This window comes from Musa acuminata, chromosome BXJ2-2 (genome assembly GCF_036884655.1).
Source record: "Musa acuminata AAA Group cultivar baxijiao chromosome BXJ2-2, Cavendish_Baxijiao_AAA, whole genome shotgun sequence".
Lineage (NCBI taxonomy): Eukaryota > Viridiplantae > Streptophyta > Magnoliopsida > Zingiberales > Musaceae > Musa > Musa acuminata.
The window spans coordinates 23,379,436-23,402,559 of NC_088339.1; the positions used below are offsets into that span (position 1 = coordinate 23,379,436).

Below are 23,124 nucleotides of genomic sequence, written 5' to 3' on the forward strand. Positions count from 1 at the left end.
GATTGGAGATGAAAAGGTCCATCTCCTGGATTCTTCTTCTTCCTTCATGTCGGCAGTCCTTCCGAGGAAAGCCTGCAGCCACTCGTCCTCCTCCCATATCAAACAAGTGTCACATAGAGCCAACCCCATCGCTAAAGGTGCTTTCATGGTGAATCTCCAAAGCACGGCGGCTCAACAAGTGTTGACAGCAGGTCACACGCGTAGAACTGCTTAGCCAACAAAGCAAAGCGACCGTATTTAGTATTCTTCCTCGAAGCCATGGACGCCCCAAGAGGATCACCACCTCCACCTCAAGACCTCCTTCCATGGATTCTTCTTCTTCTTCTTCTTCTTCTTCTTCATCCAAGCCCCACAGCCTTTCTCGGCCCTGCCTCTGTTCGCCGACGACGCACCTGGGTTCCTTCCGGTGCAAGCTCCACCGTGGTCCGAGAAAGAGTTCCGGCCGATCAGTGGCGCACGCGGGATCGCCGGAGACGAAGGGACCAGCGAAGGCGACGTCGATGGGCGGCCTCCTCATGCAGATGATACGACCGTCGAGCCATGATCTCCGCAGGAGGAGGCACTTCCAGCCCAAGCCTTCAAGGTTCTTCCTGATGAAAGGTGATGGCCGGGGAGCAGTGGCGGTGGCTTGACGCCCCGTATGAGCCTAATCTTGCTTAGATGTGGATGTATGTTCATGCATGTATGCAGGCAGCATTTTTACAGCCTGATCATATAAGACTCAGTGGATCCATCCATGAATATGATCATACTTACTTCTTCTGCTCATATTTTGGTGATCTGATCATTTCTTCATGAACTTCTGAGCTTGTTTATGGTTTCAATATGGATTTGGAGTCAGAATTAATCCACTCTGTGAGATGATCTTTCTTCATCTATGTTGCTGGTTTCCGTGACGGAAGAGTCGGCAGCAGATGACTGACTCCATAAACGAGATGGTCCCATGGCATTCATTAACCTTCCACCATTAATACTGTCTGTGGTCGGCAACAATTAATGGCATAAAAAAAGGCTAATATTAATTTTATGTGACAGTGATTTCTTAATTTATCCAACACTATATATGGTTTAGATGTTATTATGGCAGATTATTGTTAATGAGAGAAAAAAAAAATATTACTGGAGAAAATGTTTTATGTGTAAGAAATGATTGATTGTATTTTCTGTGTTGCTAAATCGATATATTATAACGAGAATTTTTACTGGATAGGATGAGGTTGGATTTCATCCAATCCCACTAGACACAAAGCCAATGCCTTCGATCGGATCCTTTCCAAATTTTGTTGCGTATGGGATCTTACAATTCCACACGGGAACAGTACAATGATGCGGGCCCCTGGAAAACTGCCACGGGTCCCAGACAAACACGTGCCACCACTTGCAGAGGATCCCAATCGAGCCCCCGATCGGCCAAAACCCTAATCAGAAAACCCCCTTCTTGGTGTTTCTGGATCTCCCGGCGAGATCTTGCGCTGTAGCATCGCGTCGAAAGCGCTCTCCCTTTGCCCCCTTCTCTCCTCTTCGACCCTGGTTGGATTCTCCTCGTCATCCTCCTCCTCCTCCTCCTCTTTCTATTTATGAGTCGGTGTTTAGCTCCGTTTCTCCACTCAGCTAGGGCCGTGGTTCTCGTCTTCTTTTTCCGTTGTTTTTTTTCTCTTTTTTTGGCTGGTATTTATGGATTTTGGTGCTTGGTCTGTAGAGATGGAGGCGCTGTGCCGAAGCAAGAGTAATGGACCTGCTGATCTTCATTCCATGGCCGAATTACTCGTGGCGGAGACCGTTTTGGCTGTGGAAAGGTCGCTCCTTTGGCTTTTCCTGGCGGTACGGACGCTCCTCCCGTTTTTTTATTTTTTTTCCTGCTTTCGCTATTTCTTAGTAACGTATTGAAGTTGATAATTTGCTGATTGAAGAATTGTGTAGAGTTCCTCGGTGCTGAGCTACACAAGTAGCGAGGATTTTAGCTTTCTTTCGGTGCTTAATCATGTGTGGCATGTCTTCTTTGGTGTTGAGTCGTATTACTCAGAGATTCTTGCATGACATTCGGCTTCACCCGTTGTTTAGACCTAAAATGCCTGTGTATGGCCTTCCATGTGATGTCCAGCTTTTGTATGTATTTAGGCACTTATAGGTTCTGGAGATAAATTCTTTTCCTCGGTTAACTTTCCTTTTCTCGTCTGCTTCAGCTCTTGAGATTTGATTTGAAGGAAAAAATCTTCCATATTCTATTTCTTTCTGTTGTTTTCGTCTGTTTCATGTTTGTTACTGTTGTATGGCTTACTCTTGTTTTCTTGACCATCTTAGTCACCACAGTGCATGTTCTAGTGCATATTTGTCCAGTGTTGAATATTTAGTATAGATAAGAGAATCCAATGTAACAATAAGAAAGTACTTGATCATTGTGAAGTGTAAAAATCTTGCTGTGAGTCAGGATGTTCATTGAAGTGTTTAATATAGACAAGTTACTAAAAGGATCTTGATACCATGTATTTATTTCCTCCCCATCCTAATGGTGGAACTGGCGGTGTTCGTCCTCAGAAAGATCTTCAGGGATTCTTGTTTTCTCTTTGTTTTGAAGGCACATTTAACTTATTCCATGAGATCTGAACTATAGCACAGAGGAACTCTCTGTGGACTCTATAATTGACCATACTTGTATGATATTTGTCAATACATGGATAGTTTGAGGTTTTTTAAACTGAAACTACTTCGCTGTTTCTTGTCTTTTTGACAAACTGGCACTATCCAATAACTTCCTGATCCTATTCTAAGGTTGCTTGCACTTACCTGAAATAGAGGAACCTATTCTTGGTTGCAAATGCACAAGGAAGTTTCTCTCTGTCTTAATCTCTTACTGTAAATTAAGAACACATAATAATGGGGTCTGACTATTTGAAGAGTGTGACTTATTTGTGCATCTTCGAGAGTGGCAAACTTACATGTTGGACTATTATATGTGCATTGAAGAGTCCCTTTAACGCATTTATGTCTACTTGGATGTTCCAATCCTAGTATGAGTGTCCTATAACTGGGCCAATCTAAAGAAGGATATGTCTCATGGGCTTGAATTGTCATAGAAAGCATGGTTTTCATGTGGTGAAACTCCGCTACTCTTACGTTAGTGGTAGCGACAGTAATATACATCTTAAGTGCTGCATATACGTATTTGTATTTGCATTCTTTGTTTTACATGGAGTTATATGTGTATGCACGTCTATAAATGTGTCTATTTCAAGGGAGAGAAATTTGCAATGGATTGCTTATATATATCACTCATGGTCGAGCATTAACAAATAATTGTGCTGTTCGATTTCTTTCCCCTTTGTTTGTCTGATTAGCTTCAGGATTTGTTGTTGGAGGTGTTGTCTTTTGGAGGTTCTCATTGCTACAGTGCCTTTACTTTTCTTTCTTTATGCTGTTTGTCCATATACCAGACTAGTCTGTCTGTCTTTGGCATTATCAATTTGATTTGTTGATGTACATTTTTTTTCATTTTGATGAGGGACGAGCCTTGATGCTATGATGAGATCTATTTTTTGCAATTTAGCCGACCGATTCTGAGTCATAAACATTCCATCTACTCACAGAGTTAAAGCTGCATATGTTGACCATCCCTGGACCCACATATTGCTAATTTCTTTTATTGCCTCCACTGATATCCTTGTATCTTTGATCTGCCTCCGTTACTAGCATATCCAAACTATAGATGGGATGTAACTATGTTCATATTTTTGTGTCTCTTTAATTTCAGCAAACCGAGGAGTTCTCTTGAGCTACATTTGTTGTTTATATTGTTCCAAACCCTAGCATTATCACATGATGGTTGATTCAAGATCAGAGGACAATTGTTTCTGCCATTTTGGTGGTTGTGGTCGAATGCTTTGTGAGAAATTCTGGATTTGCTTTCTGTTTTACCTAGCCTGATTAGTATGAACAAATGATCATCAAAATTGAACAAATTGTTTGTTCAAGTATCAGTTTCATGTTTCCTTCATGCTAAGTGGTTTCTTATATTTGGTCACTTAAAATTGAACTTGATTCAGGTGGGCTCTTCATCAAGTCAAATTGGTCCAGTGAATGATGAGTCTGAAGTAATTTACCAGTAGGTTGCTCTTCTCTTTCTATCTACCTAGTTAAAGGTGAAAGCAATTATACATTTCAATCAGACCTTGATGGTACATGCTTGCTTGGCAGAGTCTGGGTTTTGAACCAGCTAGTTTACATGTATAGAGTTGGTTTAGTTTGCCATCGAGGCTCTTATTCTGTGCTATTTCTCTAAAGGACACTTCAAAGAAGTAAACCTGAAGCCATGCTCGAGAATAAGGACGATGGCGAGTCAGATGAGGACGAGGATGAGGATGACAATGGCGATGATGGAGCTGGCCAAGAAGACGGAGGCGAAGATGATCTCTCGGGAGAGGAGGGGAATGATAACCAAGGAGACGATAACGACAACGATGACCCTGAGGTCAATGGTGAAGGGGGAAGTGAAGATGAAGAAGATGACGACGACGATGATGAAGAGGAAGAGGAGGATGAGGAAGAGGACGAAGACGAGGAGGATGAGGAGGAAGAGGAGGAACTCCCGCAGCCACCTACCAAGAAGAGAAAGTGAGGCAGCCGATGTTAGATCGGGTCATCGTAGTTTGTTTCATTTTGACTAGTGTTGGTTAGACACTAGGGCTTTGTACTTGGGGAGTAGCTTCTTCATAGGATTAGGGTAAGGAGGGATGACTTCCTGTGAATGAACTTTGCTCAGTGTGTTTTAATCTTAAACATAATACTGCTAGCTGACATTGGATATATTGGAGGCTCATTTCATTTTCAGTATTCTTCAGACTACTCCTGAGTTTACTCTTTTATCTCTTACAGCCATTATCAAGCAGCAAGCTGAGGAAAGCAGTAACAATAGCAGCAAGAAGGTTGGAGTATCATAAATGCAACAACCATTGTTTTCTTTCTTTCCTGGCAAAACTGCATACAATGGTGTTGAAAACTCAAGAACTTGACATGAGTTAAATGTCAAGATAAAATGATATTGAAACTTAATAACCCAAACTTATAATGTAAACTCCAAACTTGTTTAAAATAAAAATCAAAGAAAATAATGCAAACAGTGTAATCATCGATGTTTGTATTAATACCCGTGTTATGTAAACTCAAGTAACTCTTTTCTTCCACTCTTTGCACGATCTCCATCTGCTTAATGAATCAAGCAACATGAATAGGTATATCAATCAGCACAAAAGGCTAGGAACATGAACTGCATATAATTTAGGATTGTCATCATTATTATCCTCATCAAAATAAAGCCTAACAAAGGGAGAAATTGGCTGTTCTTTCAGCAACCAGGACTCGACGACAATCCCGAGTCCCTTATAACTGGAAAAAGAGGCATAAACTATCCCTTTCCAAAGGGGGAGATTAGGTAATGTAGGTATGACTGGAAGGAAACTATGTCTACTTTCCATTCCAGAAGATCTTGAAGAGGAGACCTCCGTGAGTGGCAAAGAAGGGAGCAAACACCAGTGACTCCACTGCCATGAGCTTGATGAGGATGTTGAGTGATGGCCCTGATGTGTCTTTGAGTGGATCCCCTATGGTGTCACCGATCACAGCGGCCTTGTGAGCATCTGATCCTTTAGGTCCAAGCCCCCTGGCTTGGTCTGAAGCCCCAGCCTGACCAACAGAGACACATTAGTAGCACAGACACATGATGCTTTGGTTGATCACAGATTCCATGCAGGAGTTCAGAGTTCACATCTTCATGAAAAGCTTTACCTCGATGTACTTCTTTGCATTATCCCATGCGCCACCAGTGTTCGATGCCGAGATAGCAATCTTCCAAAGATACATAATTGAATTAAAGATCAGCAAGTATGATCAAGAAGCTTGAATGAACATAAATAAGACATCGAAACATTTATTGTACCTGAACTCCTGAAACAAGAGAGCCTGCAAGCACTCCTGATAGAGTTTCGACGCCGAAGAAGGTTCCCACGACGAGCGGGGTGAGCATCACCAGAGCACCGGGAGGAATCATCTCTTTGATGGAGGCATCGGTTGAGATCTTGACGCAGGTTGCATAATCTGGCTTGGCAGATCCCTCCATGAGACCAGGAATGCTGTTGAATTGCCTGCGGACTTCCTGCACCATCTTGAGAGCTGCACTGCCTACACTCTTCATGGTCATGGCTGAGAACCAGTAGGGAAGCATGGCGCCGATGATCAGACCAACGAAGACTTTGGGTGTCAGAACATCCACGGTCGAGATTGCTGCACGACTCACAAAGGCACCAAAAAGAGCAAGGGACACCAAAGCAGCTGAACCAATGGCAAAACCCTGGAAAGGAAGTAGGGAGAGTAGCTAAGTTTATGCATCGAGAGATGACAAGTTCTGGCAAACACAGAAAAAGGATCAAGGATACCAATTACATGTTTCTGTGTATGTGACGATCGATCGAGATGCATAGATATACAAAAATATGCAGACATATTCCAACTTCATGTATGATTACTACTCATGTACAAGGGAATTGCATGCAAAAAGCACATGAATAACGAAACTGGCTGCAAATTCCAGAGATAGGCTTTCATTTTAAACTTCATGCAATTTTATATCGATAGATGACCTGCTAAATGGTGATCATACCATTTCAGAGCACCATATTCATCAAATTCAAACATCCACTTCTTTTTCTACTCAAATTCATATCAGCAAAAATTGTGTGGGATGGTGCAAAGCAAAACCATTCAAAGCACTAAATTCTTTGAATTTGTGCATATCTCTATGTCAAAATCAAACAGTTGCAATTAATTCAGAAAGACACTTGATCTAAAACATTTCCAATCTTTTATCAAATATTTAGGAGATTAGGAAGAAAAATAGACCTTTAATGATAAAAAAAAAAAGCAGGATAATAGTCAGCTTTGTTACCTTTCCAATTGCAGCTGTGGTGTTTCCTGCAGCATCCAGAGCATCAGTTCTCTCACGGATTTTATGGCTCATTCCAGCCATCTCTGCAATACCTCCAGCATTGTCACTGATGGGGCCATAGGCATCTATAGCAAGTCCAGTAGCTATGGTGCTCAGCATTCCAAGAGCAGCAACTGCAATACCATACATGGCAGCGAAACTAAAACTAACAAAAATGCTGACAGCAATAGCAAATATGGGGATGATGACAGATTTGTATCCCAAAGCCAGGCCAAAGATAACATTGGTAGCAGCTCCTGTTTTGCAGGAATCAGCAACATCTTGGACAGGGCTGCAAAGCAAAACAAGTTAAAACTAAAGAAGTAAAGGAAGATGTCGGAAAAGAAGATGCATTTGCTACCTATACCTGTAAGCATTGCTTGTGTAGTACTCGGTGACAAAACCGATGACCAGGCCAGACCACAAACCGATTGCCACACAGAAGAATAGCTCCCTACCAATCCAACTTATGGCAATAAGAAGCCAAACTTAATTTACAAATTTACAGATATATAAATTTCTCACCAGTTCTTCACCACCTTCTGGGCACCAAAATTAAAGATTGTGAAGGTTGATGGGAGGGCTATGAAACTAACAATTGCAATGCCCACAGTCATAAGAGCAGTGGAGATTATGAGCTGCCTCTTCAGTGCAGGTTCAATCTCCTTCACTGCCTTTATCTCAAAGAAGTCGGTGGCAAACAGAGTAGTAACCAAACAAACTATAATTCCCATGGAGCTAATAAGCAAGGGGTACAACATTGCAGTCAGCTCATGATTGATACCAAATGACGAAATTGAGGCAACGACAAGTGCGGCACAGGAAGACTCAGCATATGAGCCAAAAAGATCTGATCCCATACCAGCAATGTCCCCAACATTATCACCAACATTATCAGCAATTACCTGTACAAATATGTTGTGTTAGGCACTGAAACATATGGAGACAAAAGAATGTAGAGTATCAAAAAACAATAATTTTGACCAAGTACAACAATAGAGTATCAAAAAAACAATAATTTTGACCAAGTACAACAAGTTTGCAGTAAAATTTACAAGGTGATAATCTGATATGCAGTAGAAAGGTAAAATAAACATGTTCATCAGAAATGGCAAAATTCTTACAGCTGGGTTCCTAGGGTCATCCTCAGGAATATTTCTCTCGACCTTTCCAACAAGATCAGCACCAACATCAGCAGCTTTGGTATAGATGCCTCCACCTACTCTTCCAAAAAGTGCCATGGAAGAGCCACCTAGGCCATAACCAGTAATAGCCTCAAAGAGGCCTTCCCAGTCATCCCCATAGTATAACTTAAAGATGTTGATTGCAATGTAAAGTACAAGAAGACCATTGGCAGCAAGCAAAAATCCCATAACTGCACCCGAGCGAAATGCAGCAATGAATGCTTTTCCAACACCTTTCCTGGCTTCTAAAGTGGTCCTGGCATTTGCATAAGTTGCAATCTTCATTCCAAGGAAACCAGAAACAATGGAGGTTACTGCACCAAGCAAGAAGGATAGAGTGCTAAAAATAGCATTAGCAAGAGCTGGCTTGCATGTTCTATCCTTGCTGTAAGTGCAGGGCTGGCTCTTCGTGCTGAAACCCTCCACTGATCCGAGAAAGAGGAAGATCAGGATTGCAAAAACAACCATGAAGATTCCAACATACTTATACTCCGTAAAGAGAAACGATGTAGCTCCTGTTCAGTGGATAAGATGTCAAATCCTAGATGCCATAGTGCATGCTCATAGTATCATCTTTCTTAGAACCATTACAAATACAAAGCATGGAAAAGATAAATGGCACAAATTGATGCATCCAGCATCAGTCAAGATCACATCATAAGGAAACTAAGGGTGAACTTGCAATATGTATCTTCTAACTAATGATCATTGGTATACTTGTGTGTGTATATTTATATACACAGTAATAAACAGAACCAAATTCTCCAGCCATAGGACAGAGCTCACCATTATTATGACCCTTATAAAAAGTTACTAATTGCTTATTTATGACCCTTATAAAAGTTACTGATTGCTAATAATTATATACTTGTGTGTATATATAACTACTCAAAGCTCTTCATCCATTTGACTGGCCAAAGTATACGGCATCGTTTGATGTTTTACTTGAAAACTCAACTTCAGATATCATGTCATATTTATTGAAATTTCCTGACCAGACTTCAACACCGTCCAAAGATCAGATGGGTTACCAAACAGAAAGGATCTGCCAAGAGATGATGCTTCCAAGATACAAGAGCACAAGAATTTGTGGGAGCCATGATGCACAAATAAAATCAGATGTAATTTTATATGTGCTCAGTATTACAGAAAGAATATAGTGATAAAAAAAAAGAAGGAACAGAGATCACTAAGAGACAGTCTGTCGTTTAACATAAGTATGTCGTATATGACACTTACAATTAAAGAAAACCACCCCTTCTTTGTGGTATATTGCTAAGCTAACTAGTCAATATTGTATTATGAGCATTAACAACCTCAATGAGGTAAATTATTTATTTGAACAAAATGAAGTATCAAAACAGAAATTATCCGTCATTTAGAGGCAAAATATAAAAAGAGAACAATCATAAGGACCACAAACAAGTGGCTATTTATTTCCTTGAACAGACCAAAATACATATAATTTTCTCTGTAGACCATATTACCAAAGGATAAAAAGAAAGAAATGCTTATACCACAAACAAATACAACCACAAAACTTAAGCTGATGAATATAATAAAGGAATACGAAAATTGTTTTTTCCTCAAAAAGAAGATACAAAATCAGAATCAAACTGTACCAGAATGCAATACTGATATAAACATGAGACTACAAAGTGAAATAGCCGGAAGCCTATACTTGCGTATAAATGATGACAGAATTCATATCTGTCACATGAGTTACATGAAGTAATAATCTAAAAGAGATTGCGAACATTTCTACCACATCAACTTCTCCAACTTACTAATCGAGATCCTTTAGTGCATTATCAAAGTATAATTTTGCAAAATGCAAGTGACAAAATGAGAAGAATAGATTGAAACTCCAATTACTCAATACTTAGTTAGCTTATTAGAAAGATCCTCTAGGGCATTGCCAAACTGTAAAAAGAACTACTGTACTCCCGTATTCCATAAACCTAGCAAAGTAGAATCAAATGAAAAGACTATTTTTTTCCTTATAATTAACTTAAATATAGTGATGAAGAACAAAGACATGAAGCAGAACGCAGCAGTATTGATTTTATCGACAACAAGTGGAATACAAGGAGGACAACTAGGAATCAAATCGCCATGGGATAAGCAAGCGTAAAATGAGGTCCAGAGACGGGCTCTGTCAAAGTTCTCACCTTCCGAAATGGCGTTCTGGATCTCCGCACACTTCACGACCACGTTGTGATCGTTAATCCCCTCCTCCTCCTCGATGAGGCGGTCCGAGTACCCGTTCTTACCGTGATCGTGCGCCCCGCGCGTTTGCCTCTCTGGCGACAGCTTTACCTTGGACACGAAGTACCACTGCAGCAGCGAGAAGAAGATCCCAACGACGGAGGCCACGGGGATCAGGACCTCCGTCAGCAGATCAGACATCATCGCCACCCTCATTACCGGATTTCTCCCGAACAGCTCACCAGAAGACGGAGGCAAAGCTCCTCTCTCAGAAAGCTCGGAACACGTCAGAGCCGAACGCGATGATGTCCGAGCTCTCGGTCGCTTGCACTGAGACTGGCGTTCGGTAGCCCAAATATAAAGGGAAGAGAGAGAGTTTGGCTAATATGGGAAGGGCGTTCGAGGATCAAATTTCGGATATTTGTTCCCCATTTTGCCCAAAGATGAGGGGGCATTGTAGGAAGTTTCGGTAATCTTAACCGCGGCTAACCTTTCCGCCATGGGGTTCCGGGGCGACTTGGGATACCCCATTAGCCAATGAGAGAACAAATCGTGTTGTCTTAGATGGTCCTGAGGATCACCTGACGCGCACCGCAAACTTAAGATAATGATAAAGCGACTATTAATCAGCAATTAATCACTGACCAAAAAATTGCTTCTTCTATCCAATCCGTCGATTACCGCGACACCTACCTGCCTGCTGATTGGAGGCAGATCATCGAATCCAACCACCGCTTAGGTATCTCAACGGGTACTAATGAGTCGCGTAGTTGAAGATCGGAATAAGGGAGAGTGATCAAAGGGGAAATGGGAGAGAGGATAGTGTTCCTTTATATTTGTTTTTTTTTTTTTTTTTTGTCAAATATAAAAATATTTGCATTGTTACACAATAAATATGAAAGAAATATTTCATGAATAAATGTCTTTATACCTTGGGACTAGGAAACCTCTGACCAACACAGCCTTCGTCTTCAGCATTAATGGAGTATATTTCTGCATCCCAAGGTAGTTCCTTTCCCTGTCTCTGGATATAAACATGCATCAGATGCTTCTCACTCAAAATACAAACAGAACATGTATCAGATCTTTGTGCAGCTTTATGTAGGTTTCTGTAGCCATCATATAATTACAGATGCCAATCCATTTACAGTATTCCACACAATATACTCAATTGATTTACATTTTGTTTACATGTTGGAATCAAGTCAATCAATATTGTCCAGATAAATAACAGGAACTAACAGTGCATCAATGTGAGAATGTCATTACACATGTTGGTGTGAGAATTGTTATATGTGGAACATATGTCATCTCTCACAAAGACCATCCTTTTAAGAATCTGTTGTTGCTTTTGATGTGTCATGCTGTCATCAGGAGGTGGAGGGCTAAGCAAACACCTGGAAAACATCCTACATCTTTCTGAATCAGATTCCATCATAAACTTGTGCTTTCAGCATTACTCTTTCTTCAAACTGGTTCTCATAGCTGTTTCTTTCTTGTAGCTTGACAGTCCTGTAGTCTCCCCCAAGAGTCACTCCTTGGAGACACATGGACTCAGATTCCATTTCTAGATCTCCATTGCATCATCTTAACTCAAAAGACTTTATTTAATTCAGTATCCCAGCACCTCTGCCAATGTTCCATGAATTATGCCTTAAACTGCTGCTTCTCTGTCTACAGAATCCTTATCATTCCTTGAATCATGATCAAATAAAATCTTATTTTGAATGAGCCATGAGATAGCTGGAAGGATTTGGGGGTCATGAATGAGATGCATCAAAGTGACAATGCTGTTGGAAAATGACAAGCATATCTATTGAAAGCATACTATATCCCCTGAATCAAATTCTTAGGCTTTTTGCTTTTAGCACTGCTTTCCCTTTATGGGTTTCTAATGACAATTATATTGGGTTAGTTTCCCATCAAATCAACTGAGGATCAAATTCTGACCACTAGTGCAACCACAGTAAATCTTTCATTAGATAGATTAGGTTAATAGAGAGGGAAAGAAAGAAAGGAGGAGCAACTAATGCAATACAAGATCCGGAGAGAATCAATGCAAGCATTGTTATTTTTGTTACTAGAACATTGACAATCTAAATTAAACTAAATCAGCCAACTACTTGCCTAATTTCATGAGGGCTGCTAACTAATGGTAATCTGAAAAATTAGTGACTGATACTACCATAAACAATTTTCCTATAATCAAGGAAGAAAAGAGTGAAAAATGAGAATTTCCCAGTTCTGAGTCTTCAGATGATTTGTCTACTAATAGAACTAAAGATACTCCTTTTTTCTCTTTTATCTTCTTTAATTTGAATCTGATTGGTTTTCAAGTGGTAACAGGTTATTTCAAATAGATATACATTGAAAAACTCACTCACTACCATCACCACGATTAAGCATTTAACTTTACCCTGCATCAGTTGAATCTCATTTTAACCTACAGGATAATCATGCAAAGGTTCATCATTTAATTGAAAATGAAGTCCGAAAGTGTTACAATACAAACAACCACATCATATATTACATAAAACTCACTCACTACCATCACCTCTATTAAGCATTTAACTTTACCTTGTACCAGTTGAATCTCATTTTAACCGTCAGGATAACCATTTGATTTCACATACCTCAAGAGGTTAATCATGAAAAGGTTCATCATTTAATTGAAAATGAAGTCCAAAACTGTTACAACCACATCATATATTACATTTACCAGAACAGTATACTCAAACTAGATGGCTTCCAGACTACAGCACAACAAACAATGGACAAATCTCCCAGAACAAATATTATTCATCCCAAGGCAGTAGGATGAACATGCACGATCCACAATCTGATCAAAATATGCAACAAGAATAGGTTTTGTTGTATGCGGTGAACAGGTCTACTTAAGATAGTAGAGAATAACAATTCCTATCGAATACGCTGGTCCCTAGCACGATCAGAAACGAACAATCTTGGTTGTACAGAAATTTGCAGGGCACAAGGGAGAAAGAGAGCTTGAAGTAGAACCTCATCCAGGGATCAAAGACATGGACAGCAGAAATCCTTCAGCAACAAACTGTATCATCCTGCCTTCACTGGAGCAAACCTTCCTCCATTCTCCTCAGGCTTTTGCCATATTCTTTTCTTATTTCCCATAGCTGTTCTCCAACCTCTTTCATAGCAGGACGATCGGCACGTGTTGGAGCAGCACATTCAAATGCCAGATCAAGCATCTTGCTGACTATCTCATCGTCAATTTTCTCCTCTAGGAGTGGGTCCAATATATCCCTAACATTTCCTTCACTATGTTTCCTGAAGGCCTGTGACACAGAATTGAATAAGATCATTAAGGAGAAAAACATCCTGTAAGAATCCATATATACTATCTCAAAGCTTCAACTTGAGTTTGCCTTCCAATGTCAGAACAGAGGAGCAACTGAAATTAAATTACTATAAGCAAAAGAATATAATCCAACTAAATTAGTTTGTCGATGGCAACATAGTGTATTGTTGTTTGGATGTGGGAAGACATAAATAGCCTCGTCATCTGAGAGGCTCTAAAGAAGTTAGATAAAAATTTATTAAATATTTGCAAATACCCTTATGATTCACAGAAGGAACCATAATAGATCAGAGTAATATAAACTCTCCAAAAGCAATTTACTAAAGCATTCCAGACTATCAAGATATTTTAATTTAGTCTGGAATCTTCATTGCCACGATATTTACAAAGATACAAAGCATACAATTTCACAAAATAGCAATCACCATATCAAGAAAAGATTTCAAAGAGAATGGACTACTGATGTTTACCCATCTCACAGCGATTCTTTCATCAACATTTCTTTTAAGATCTATTGGTCGCCTTCCAGAAATAATTTCTATGAGCAAAATGCCAAATGAAAACACATCGCTCTTAGGAGTGAGTTGATAGGTCCTCAGGTATTCTGGATCAAGGTACCCAGCAGTTCCTTTCACTTTGGTTGAGATGTGAGTTTGATCTGTGTCTGATGGACCACTCCTTGCAAACCCAAAGTCGGAGACCTTAGCTCTATAGCTTTCGGTCAACAGAATATTTGATGACTTCACATCTCGATGAATTATTGTCTTTTCTGTCAACAAATCAATTCTCGTCAGCACATGTTCAACAAGCATAAATGCTAGACAACTAGCATGGTACTAAACCAAAAGGCATGACTACATTTAGATAACATGGGTATCATTGAGACATTGTCTTCATCACTGTTCAACTAATTTGTAGAAATTAACACCATGTGCTTTCACACAGGCAGATACATGAAGCACTCATGAATATTGTGAAAAAGAACAGCTGTCAGTAACTAGGTAGATACTTATTTCATTATTTGTGTAATGAGCATTTTTTTGGAGCAGAACCTAAAAAGATATAAAAAGTTTGTGGATTGGTTTGTAGATAATATTATGCTGCTCAAGAATTAGAAAATTTAGACCTCAGCCTCATACAAGACAACCTCACTGCAGAATGAACAGTAGAAGGCATCATCATTCTAACATGCAAGCCTCATCATATTTAACTGATCCTGACTTTATAATCATAAACTATAAACTGTTAAAGCAGCTTATCTCTAAATAATTGAGTTATAATGTGATGCCCTACATGACACACCGCTTTCATCCTAAGTAGCACTAATATTTACTTAAATAAAATACAATAAGATGTGAGACACCGTGCCTTCCTCTTCTCCTTCATGCCAGAACATACCAATGTACCATATATCTGTACACTAGTACACACTGGTCAGGCCCAAAAAAGAGTAAGTATGTGTGTATTAAAGATTAAATTGCACTTGCTAGTAACCATATGAATCTCTTAAATCTGTTTGTAACTTATGGACGATAAAGCATACAAATAAGCGATATTTTAGACATATTAAATAAACAAGCATAAAAAGAAAAATCAATATTGAAGCCTAACCTGCATACAGATGGAGATAAGTCAGAGCATGAGCAACATCAATAGCAATTTCTAGACGTTGATTAAAGTCCAATATTTTTCCATATAAACCTGAAAATTTGAGAAGATTTAATCATACTCCATCTTAAGTGAACAACACAAGGACAAGAGAATTTAAAGCTTACCATCTAGATGCTCCCTTAGGGTACCATTTGGAACATACTCTGTAATTATAATGCGTTCATTTCCCTTATCAGTGTAACCAAGCAACCTTACTAGGCTCCTATGCTCAATCTTCGCAAGCAGTTCAACTTCATTGCTAAATTCATCTTTCAAGTATGAAATCCGTTCCTATTCAAAAGCAATTATCAGCAGAGCACATCCAAATAATATCAACGGAAACAAACTTTTCAAGATATGCTTGGTTGTGCTGCATAAATCAGAATGGCCAAATACTGTACAGTCGCATAGCACAACTTTAAGATCAAGCAGAACTTCTAAAATTTCTAACAAATTAAAGCAAATAATTTTCTTTCTTAAGTAAAAAAGAGCATTCTGATGCATGAGTTTTCCACCAATGTGGTGTCTATGAATGGTCACATGGCAGCCTTACTCCTATGTTTGGAAAAGCTATTTTTGAGACTAATTAATCGATACCCATGCTGCAAAGCAGCCAATGATCACCCTCACATATATATACCTAATTGCATGGACTAAATAACATATACATCATGGATTGAGACCACAGGGCATATAAGTACAACAGTATTTTCATGTCATCAAACTAATATATTTCTAATAAACCAAAAAATTGCTTCATAGGAACACATGTATAGTGGTACTAACAGCCTACACTCTGAAAAACGCACAATCCAATATTTGGAAATGGCTAGAAAACAAAACATCTTCACTATATCATCATGTTTGCAGGACTGGATACCTTGGACATCAACTACTATTCAAAAGAGAATATTATGTCTGTCTTACAAATCATAACTCCTGATCCGCCTTATCAGTATGCTTGTTGTTCTACTATTGCATGGAATGCATAATCTGTTCTCCTCAGCATAAGACACTGCTTGCGTCAATCTTTCCTATTCTCATTTAACTTAAGTGCATGGTAGATGACAACAACACTGGTCTGCCAAGAATTATGAATCTAGAATAGACTTTTGATGATCCAGAGCAGGTTAGGAATTCGAAAACGCTCCGACTATCCCCAATCCCACTGCTAGCACATATTAGAATACTTCTATTTGCATGTTCTCTAAACATAAGTGGTATTGAAAAGAAGAGATTCCTATTGGCCAAGAGAAAGGTATTTTCCCATTAATGCAAGTGAGGGAGAGAGGGCTAATTACTTCTGCATCTACCTCCAATTGGCCAAGGAAAGCTTATTTTTAATGGGTAGAAATGACATGGGTTGTGCTGCCTCTTGTGAAAAATATCAATAGATCAGGACAAAAAATTGAAACTTAATATTATAAACCAGTAAAAGAAGATTATTAATATTATAATAGGAATCAGTTTGAATACATGAGCAACTATCCTTGGTGACTTTGTTAAGGCAATGTAAAAAAAAATGCATCAAACTGCCAACAGAATGAGTGGTCATTGTAAAGTAAACTAGAAGCCTCATGAAATATGTATTCTGTTATATCTAATGATATGGCAAAGCATATGTGTGATGCTAAGCTTCATATTACCTCTGCAAAAGCACATACACTCACACACACATATATATATGTGTATATATACATGTGTATATGTATACATACATGTATGTACATGTATACATACATGTATGTACATGTATACATACATGTATGTACATGTATACATACATGTATGTACATGTATACATACATGTATGTACATGTATACATACATGTATGTACATGTATACATACATGTATGTACATGTATACATACATGTATGTACATGTATACATACATGTATGTACATATATATATATATATATATATATATATATATATATATATATATATATATTGATATGGCAATGCATATGTGTGATGCTAAGTTTCATATTACCGACAAAAGCAAACACACACACACACACACACACACACATATATATATATATATATATATATATATATATATATATATATATATATATATATATATATATATATATAATATTACCTTCTTTGCTCGCTTAATTGAGACAACTTGACCATCTGGCAATGAAGCCTTGTATACAGTTCCAAAACCTCCTTCACCTATTTTCAGTGAAGGTGAAAAATTTTGAGTAGCTCTCATTATCTGATCGATACTGAGATGTACTGATCCAATTCTGCACAATTGAGGAGACAATGAAAATCGAGACGGGCTAGGAGGCACTCTTGGAGTTGCAGGGATCTTTTCAGAGGCTGTGCTTAGCTCTATAGATGAGGTTATATCCACTGTAACATGTAAAGAAATATAATAAGGACACAAATACAAACATGCTGCCTTATGTCTACAAATTAATGGTTATATCTACAATTAAGATCGTTGCATTTATGTTAATATACTCTCCACAGTATCAACCAATCTGATATAACACCATGTAACAATAGGGTTATCAAGATATTTCGTAAGGATATTCATTATTGGCTTGCATAATAGGTGCCAATTTAATTGTTGATTCTCTCCCTTCGATATGTTTGTCCATCAAAGAGAACCAAAAGGTTTCCATGTAAAAAAAACCAAATAATTTGCTGATATGTAAGAGAAGAATTACCTTACCATAATCACATGATATGTTCATTCTCAACATAAAATGACTGTGTCATCCAGCTAACCAAATTATAAACTTAGGGAATCATCAAGTAAGGTGATTAATATCATCATCATAAGATTAAGGAATCACCAATGATGTGATTTAGCAAAACATGAGATAATAAATTGATTATTTTTTAAGATTAGAATATATTATGATTATAATTGACAAAGAAGTTATTTCAAGCATGAAGCACTACTCACATCCTACATTAGGGGATAGAAGTTAGGAGAAAGCTCAATCTGGAACATTTAAGGCATTGGTATATGAAGCAATGAGCTTATTTACATCTAGCAGATGATAAAATGATAAGCATAGTCTCTTGTGCGAGATTTAAACCACAAAGGTGAAGATGAGGTTTTTGATTGATGATGAAGAACACATTAAAGTTCAGGTCATAGAAGGAAAAGTTCAGAAAAGCTATTTAGAAACATCATTGAGAAAAACTACTTTCTAGGACTTCCTAACTTCAACATGTAAACTCTCCACTGCACTGCATGACTTCCAATCAATAAAAACCCCAGTTTGCATCTACATTAATAATCACCTCAAATCCACAAGTTGTATAAAATATAGATGAATAAGGTAACAAAATAAATCCCATACAAAGTTGATTTTAGATACACAAACTCTAGTCCATAATAGAAATAAGCTAAATAGTGAAAATGCATCCCTCATGACATGGAAATGTGGATGCAATTCCCGGACCGTTTCCGGTCCACCAAACCCACAGATATTGAGAATCATTTGTTAACTGCCATTCATGCCAGATATGATTTAAATAACAATATCAAGGGAAGATGTTAAATTCCCTATATCACTTCTTCATGTCTCGCAGCCACACCTCACTCAACAGAATGGATGTTTATATGCATAATATCTTGCTTTTAGACATATAGTAACTTCCATGCCTCTTAAAGTAATACATATGCTTTTCAACAGATAATAATCTGAGCTAGCAAAAAGAGCTTCTAAAAAATTTTGGTGTCATCACGTGCCTACTTATGTATAGTTATATTGAGGATTAACCATATATGAAGGAAAAAGACCATAAATCAAGTATATATTCAATGCACCTGCAAGTAACATTAAGTGTTAAGGTTGCTAAACTCAAAACAACATAAAGTAGATAAATCAGAAAAAAAGTTTTTATACTTCACTCACTTGAATTCTGCTGCCTATCTAGAACACTATGTTCACTTTCTTCCTTTCTTTTAGCGTGAAAGCAAGGGCAGAGGACACCACAACATAGGAGGAGCATTCCTGGAACAGCAAAAGGGATATTTTGTGGTTCTGAAGAAAATGTATGCTCTTGCTTTTCTTCTTCTGACAGACCCTTTTTGCCTGCTTGGATAAGGGTAGACACATTTTCTGATAACTGTAACAAGGTTTTCCTCCCTCCTAGTTTGAATGAGTCCGCTGCAACAGACCATAAAAACATAAAAAGCATTATGCATGCTGATTCAGTGAAAGACTAAATAAATCAAAATAAGACAAGGAAAGTTTGAAGGGATGAATATTTACATTATAAGCTCTAAAGAATTTTTTTCTGTCAAGCATTTAAACTAGTGAAAACACAAAAATCTAAAGAAAACTAGACGATTAACTCCGTGAAATGGTAACATTTTCGTCCACTAATAATCCAACCGGATTAAGTGCCCTTAGATATGTCCTCAAGCCCATTACAAGTTGGTGCATAGTTATAGTACATGGCCATACATGCATAATCCAATCGGGCAACAAAACAGTCAGCTGCAGAAGAATCACATTCCCTCTACGACGTACTGCAGGAAGAGGTAAGCATGAACACAATATAAGATACTGATACAAAATGATCCATTTGACAATAAATTACCAGGGGAAGTATTGCAGTCGACATGAATTAATGCAGTGAAGTCTTGATTGCAGTGCTTCTCTCCTATCATTCGCCATGATTCCACACTGGAACCACAGGCGAAGCAACCATTCTTGAAGTAGGATTCAAGTGCCTCACAGATCCAAAAAGGATCTTCGATCCACCGCCCATTAATTGAGAGTTGGTACTCATCCGACGATCCCAAATAGCCAACCTGATCATATCCACATACCTCCAAAACGGTCGGAAGCGAAATTGAAACTGAAACCAATCCCCGCGAGAATCGTGCTAGAATCAACAGAATCAGAACCAAATAAGACATATCCCTAAAGAAAAATGTCATTTCGAGCTCCAATCTTGCCTCCGCAGATTGGATAAAGTCCACCTCGGAAGACCCAATAAAGAAAAAAAAAAATCAATTGCTAGCCGCCATAACCCTCTCTGAAAGATCTCGCCTTTGGCTCCGACCAAGTTCTCACACGCCACGCAATGTCTAGTTCACCAAACCAGTTTCAAGAAATCGGACGAATCAACTAAAAGATATCTCGGAGACACAAGATCGATGCGCCTAGCAAAGAATCAGAACAAGGAAAAGAATCCAATGCAAACCCGTTCCCCTCCCTATAAAAAGCCCACTTCAAAAGGCCAAAGAATTAAGGTAAATTTTGGGGGACGCCAACGCGAGAAGCTACGAAGAAGACGAGAGAGGAGCTGATCGTAGCCGCAAGCGCAGAAGACCAGAAACCGTCGGCTACGTCTGGGTTGAGCGTGGTGGAAGCAGATGAGCTGAGTGACGATATCATTGACTTCTTTGGCTGGACGGACGGCTCCGAGCGAGGGCGAGATTTGGCGGTATTGGGGAGATATATATAAATACACACATATATATATATATATATATGTGTGTAAAATCATGTATTTAAAGTTAGTGACACTTCAAAATATTATTAATACATTTGAAAAATAGTATTTAAAATAAATAATTTTGATTTTGTAATTTAGTTTACCGACTTAGAAAAATATATTTGATGATGTTGTTCTTTGGAGATGAATGGAGCTCAAAATATATTTTTCGGAGATATAAACTCTCCGACAAATATGTGATTAAAATGACTCTCGATAAACTTTATGACATGATTGCCCAGCTATTAAAGAACTTGTCTTTAATTATCTCCTTCGATCATGCCCAAAATATCTCTGGGAGCTGCACAATGGTCCCAAGTCATCGACTGATACGTGTGAGAGTTACAAGGCATTATTGCCACCGTGCAATGATGGCATCTTATTCTGGCTTTACTTTAAGATGATTACCACGGCCAAGAAGATAATAATGATCCATTAGATTAACTGTTAGTTGTCGGTGAGAAGACTTCTTCTTCACTTCGCCGATTGATTAGAACTGAGACAGTTGTTCTTGAGAAAATTACACCTTCACAAGCGATTGAGTTTTGTTTTTGTTTTTTTTTTAATCTAGTGTTTTTATAGATTTTATGCGAGCATAATAGAAAAAAAAATTACTTAATACTCATATTTTTATAATTATTATTATTATTTATTATATCCTAACTTATTTGTTAAAAAAAAGTTTATATGTTAATTGTTCTTCTCTATGAGTAGACGATATGATCGGTAATGACAAAATAAATATTTTAAAGTTTTGAGAGAACTTAATATTTTTTTTATCTGATAAATATAAAAAATAAAATAAAATTAGATATAACAATATTACGATATGTATCTGATCTGAAATATCAATCTATAATGATAAACTAGATCTTTCTTACTATTCTAGATTAGAGAAGCAGCTGTTTCTTTAAATTAGATGATCATGCTGACATCAAAGACAAGTCAGCAAGGATCGGAAATAAATACCTTTCACTTCAGGCATACACAATGAGAGCTGATGAAGAAGACATTTGACTTCTTGCTTGCGGCAAACTACGCGTCAACTCAAGAAGCAAAGTTGAGTCCTCTGTTAATGGCTGCCATGCAGAATTGAAGCCAACCTAATCTAGTCTTCGCAAGTCGCTGGTTGACTTTGACCAGACCTGCAATGTTTAGGCCTTAATGCAAGCCCGTCCCTCTGGTGTTCCAGCTGGTGCAACCTTATCAAAGGAACAAGAAAGGATGATTCTTTCTTCTCCTAGGTGGCGTGGCCGTGTCGTAAGTGACGGGGACCGCCTTCTACGTGACCTGGATGCCGGCGGACCGGTGGAAAACCGGCCGGTTCGATGTCGCCGGCCACGGCCGCGAGATACTCCATTTGTTGGTGATCGCCGGCGCAACGCTGTCGAATTCAGAGGCCCAAAGTGGCAAGCAGAATGGGGTCTGTGATGGGGATGGTTTAGGAAATAATAATCCTAAAATAATAAGTAAATTTGAATATTTTTCTTCAAAAAATAAAATAAAATAAATACAACAACTATTTATTTAATTTCCTGAACTCACTTTTTTTACTGCATATTTTTTCTTAGTGTGGATTATACGTTCAAGCAAAAAGTAGGATATAAAAATCCTGATTAAAACACTAATAAATATTACAATGATAATTTAATTATCTTGAGAAAAATCTCGTCCTACATGTGTGAATTATCTGAGATTTTTTTTATGAGGTAGTTTATATTGGATTTTGAGTCCATATCTTCAGTTATAATGTTTTCGTGAATGTGCACTAAATAATCCATTCAAAAATAATTATTTCAAACTTTATTTTTTGTATATAATTTTGAATATATTAGGTATGATATTTTTGAATAAGTTTATAATGTTTTCATAGAGAAATAAAAAATATCGTAAACCTATTTAAAAACACTGTAACTAATATAAAAAATCTTATTATTTGCTTATACTTACTCCTAAATCAATGAGGATAATTGTCTGAAACTATATTAGTTTTGGTTAGATTTTGAGTCAATTTAACTTAATTATAATGTTTTTAATAGACACAATATTTTAGGGGAGATGTCAAAAATAATATAAACTCTATTAAAAAATTATAAATCTTATAGGGTGTTCGGGCAGGAAAACTATGTGAGAACACAGTTGGAAAAAAAAGCACCTTACGAGAAAAACTAAAAAAAAAAATTTTCAAGAAATTATCCAAGTAAATATATTAATTATTGAATGTATGAATCCAAAACATTTACAACTCTATCAATGAAGTCTAAAAATACGTGAAAAAAAAAATGGTA

The 23,124-nt window shown here is 37.8% G+C and overlaps 3 protein-coding genes across 3 annotated transcripts; 1 reads left to right on the forward strand and 2 right to left on the reverse strand.

The window, feature by feature from the left end:
- The first annotated feature begins 22 nt into the window (after nucleotides 1–22).
- On the forward strand, nucleotides 23–4,827 carry LOC135605429 (pheromone-processing carboxypeptidase KEX1-like). Its single transcript, XM_065095496.1, has 4 exons — nucleotides 23–600; nucleotides 1,700–1,821; nucleotides 4,041–4,099; nucleotides 4,279–4,827. Exons 1-4 carry the CDS (start codon nucleotides 306–308, stop codon nucleotides 4,610–4,612), a joined length of 810 nt encoding a protein of 269 aa, XP_064951568.1. The 5' UTR covers nucleotides 23–305; the 3' UTR covers nucleotides 4,613–4,827.
- A 434-nt stretch (nucleotides 4,828–5,261) lies between these two features.
- On the reverse strand, nucleotides 5,262–10,700 carry LOC135605428 (pyrophosphate-energized vacuolar membrane proton pump-like). Its single transcript, XM_065095492.1, has 8 exons — nucleotides 10,329–10,700; nucleotides 8,098–8,672; nucleotides 7,499–7,878; nucleotides 7,341–7,427; nucleotides 6,935–7,265; nucleotides 5,930–6,340; nucleotides 5,779–5,838; nucleotides 5,262–5,676 (listed from the first exon to the last, which is right to left on the reverse strand). Exons 1-8 carry the CDS (start codon nucleotides 10,579–10,581, stop codon nucleotides 5,458–5,460), a joined length of 2,316 nt encoding a protein of 771 aa, XP_064951564.1. The 5' UTR covers nucleotides 10,582–10,700; the 3' UTR covers nucleotides 5,262–5,457.
- Nucleotides 10,701–13,007: 2,307 nt separating this feature from the next.
- Nucleotides 13,008–20,778, reverse strand: LOC103972497 (calmodulin-binding receptor-like cytoplasmic kinase 3). The gene is made up of 7 exons (XM_009386858.3): nucleotides 19,934–20,778; nucleotides 19,243–19,497; nucleotides 17,460–17,719; nucleotides 15,475–15,640; nucleotides 15,311–15,400; nucleotides 14,170–14,468; nucleotides 13,008–13,676 (listed from the first exon to the last, which is right to left on the reverse strand). The coding sequence occupies exons 1-7, from the start codon at nucleotides 20,274–20,276 to the stop codon at nucleotides 13,449–13,451; spliced, it is 1,641 nt and encodes a 546-aa protein (XP_009385133.2). The 5' UTR covers nucleotides 20,277–20,778; the 3' UTR covers nucleotides 13,008–13,448.
- Nucleotides 20,779–23,124: the final 2,346 nt, after the last annotated feature.

Excerpts from the sequence above, each read along its gene's own strand:
- LOC103972497 (XM_009386858.3), bottom strand. The coding sequence starts at position 20,276 with ATGACATTTTTCTTTAGGGATATGTCTTATTTGGTTCTGATTCTGTTG. Across the intron at positions 19,498-19,933 it reads CGACTGCAATACTTCCCCTG|CGGACTCATTCAAACTAGGA; the intron begins GTAATTTATTGT and ends GGTCTGTTGCAG. Across the intron at positions 15,641-17,459 it reads CAATTAAGCGAGCAAAGAAG|GAACGGATTTCATACTTGAA; the intron begins GTAATATTATAT and ends GCTTTTGAATAG.
- LOC135605429 (XM_065095496.1), top strand. The coding sequence starts at position 306 with ATGGATTCTTCTTCTTCTTCTTCTTCTTCTTCTTCATCCAAGCCCCAC. Across the intron at positions 601-1,699 it reads AAGGTTCTTCCTGATGAAAG|AGATGGAGGCGCTGTGCCGA; the intron begins GTGATGGCCGGG and ends CTTGGTCTGTAG. Across the intron at positions 1,822-4,040 it reads TCCTTTGGCTTTTCCTGGCG|GTGGGCTCTTCATCAAGTCA; the intron begins GTACGGACGCTC and ends AACTTGATTCAG.
- LOC135605428 (XM_065095492.1), bottom strand. The coding sequence starts at position 10,581 with ATGAGGGTGGCGATGATGTCTGATCTGCTGACGGAGGTCCTGATCCCC. Across the intron at positions 7,879-8,097 it reads ATGACCCTAGGAACCCAGCT|GTAATTGCTGATAATGTTGG; the intron begins GTAAGAATTTTG and ends ATATTTGTACAG. Across the intron at positions 5,839-5,929 it reads CTCTTGTTTCAGGAGTTCAG|ATTGCTATCTCGGCATCGAA; the intron begins GTACAATAAATG and ends TATCTTTGGAAG.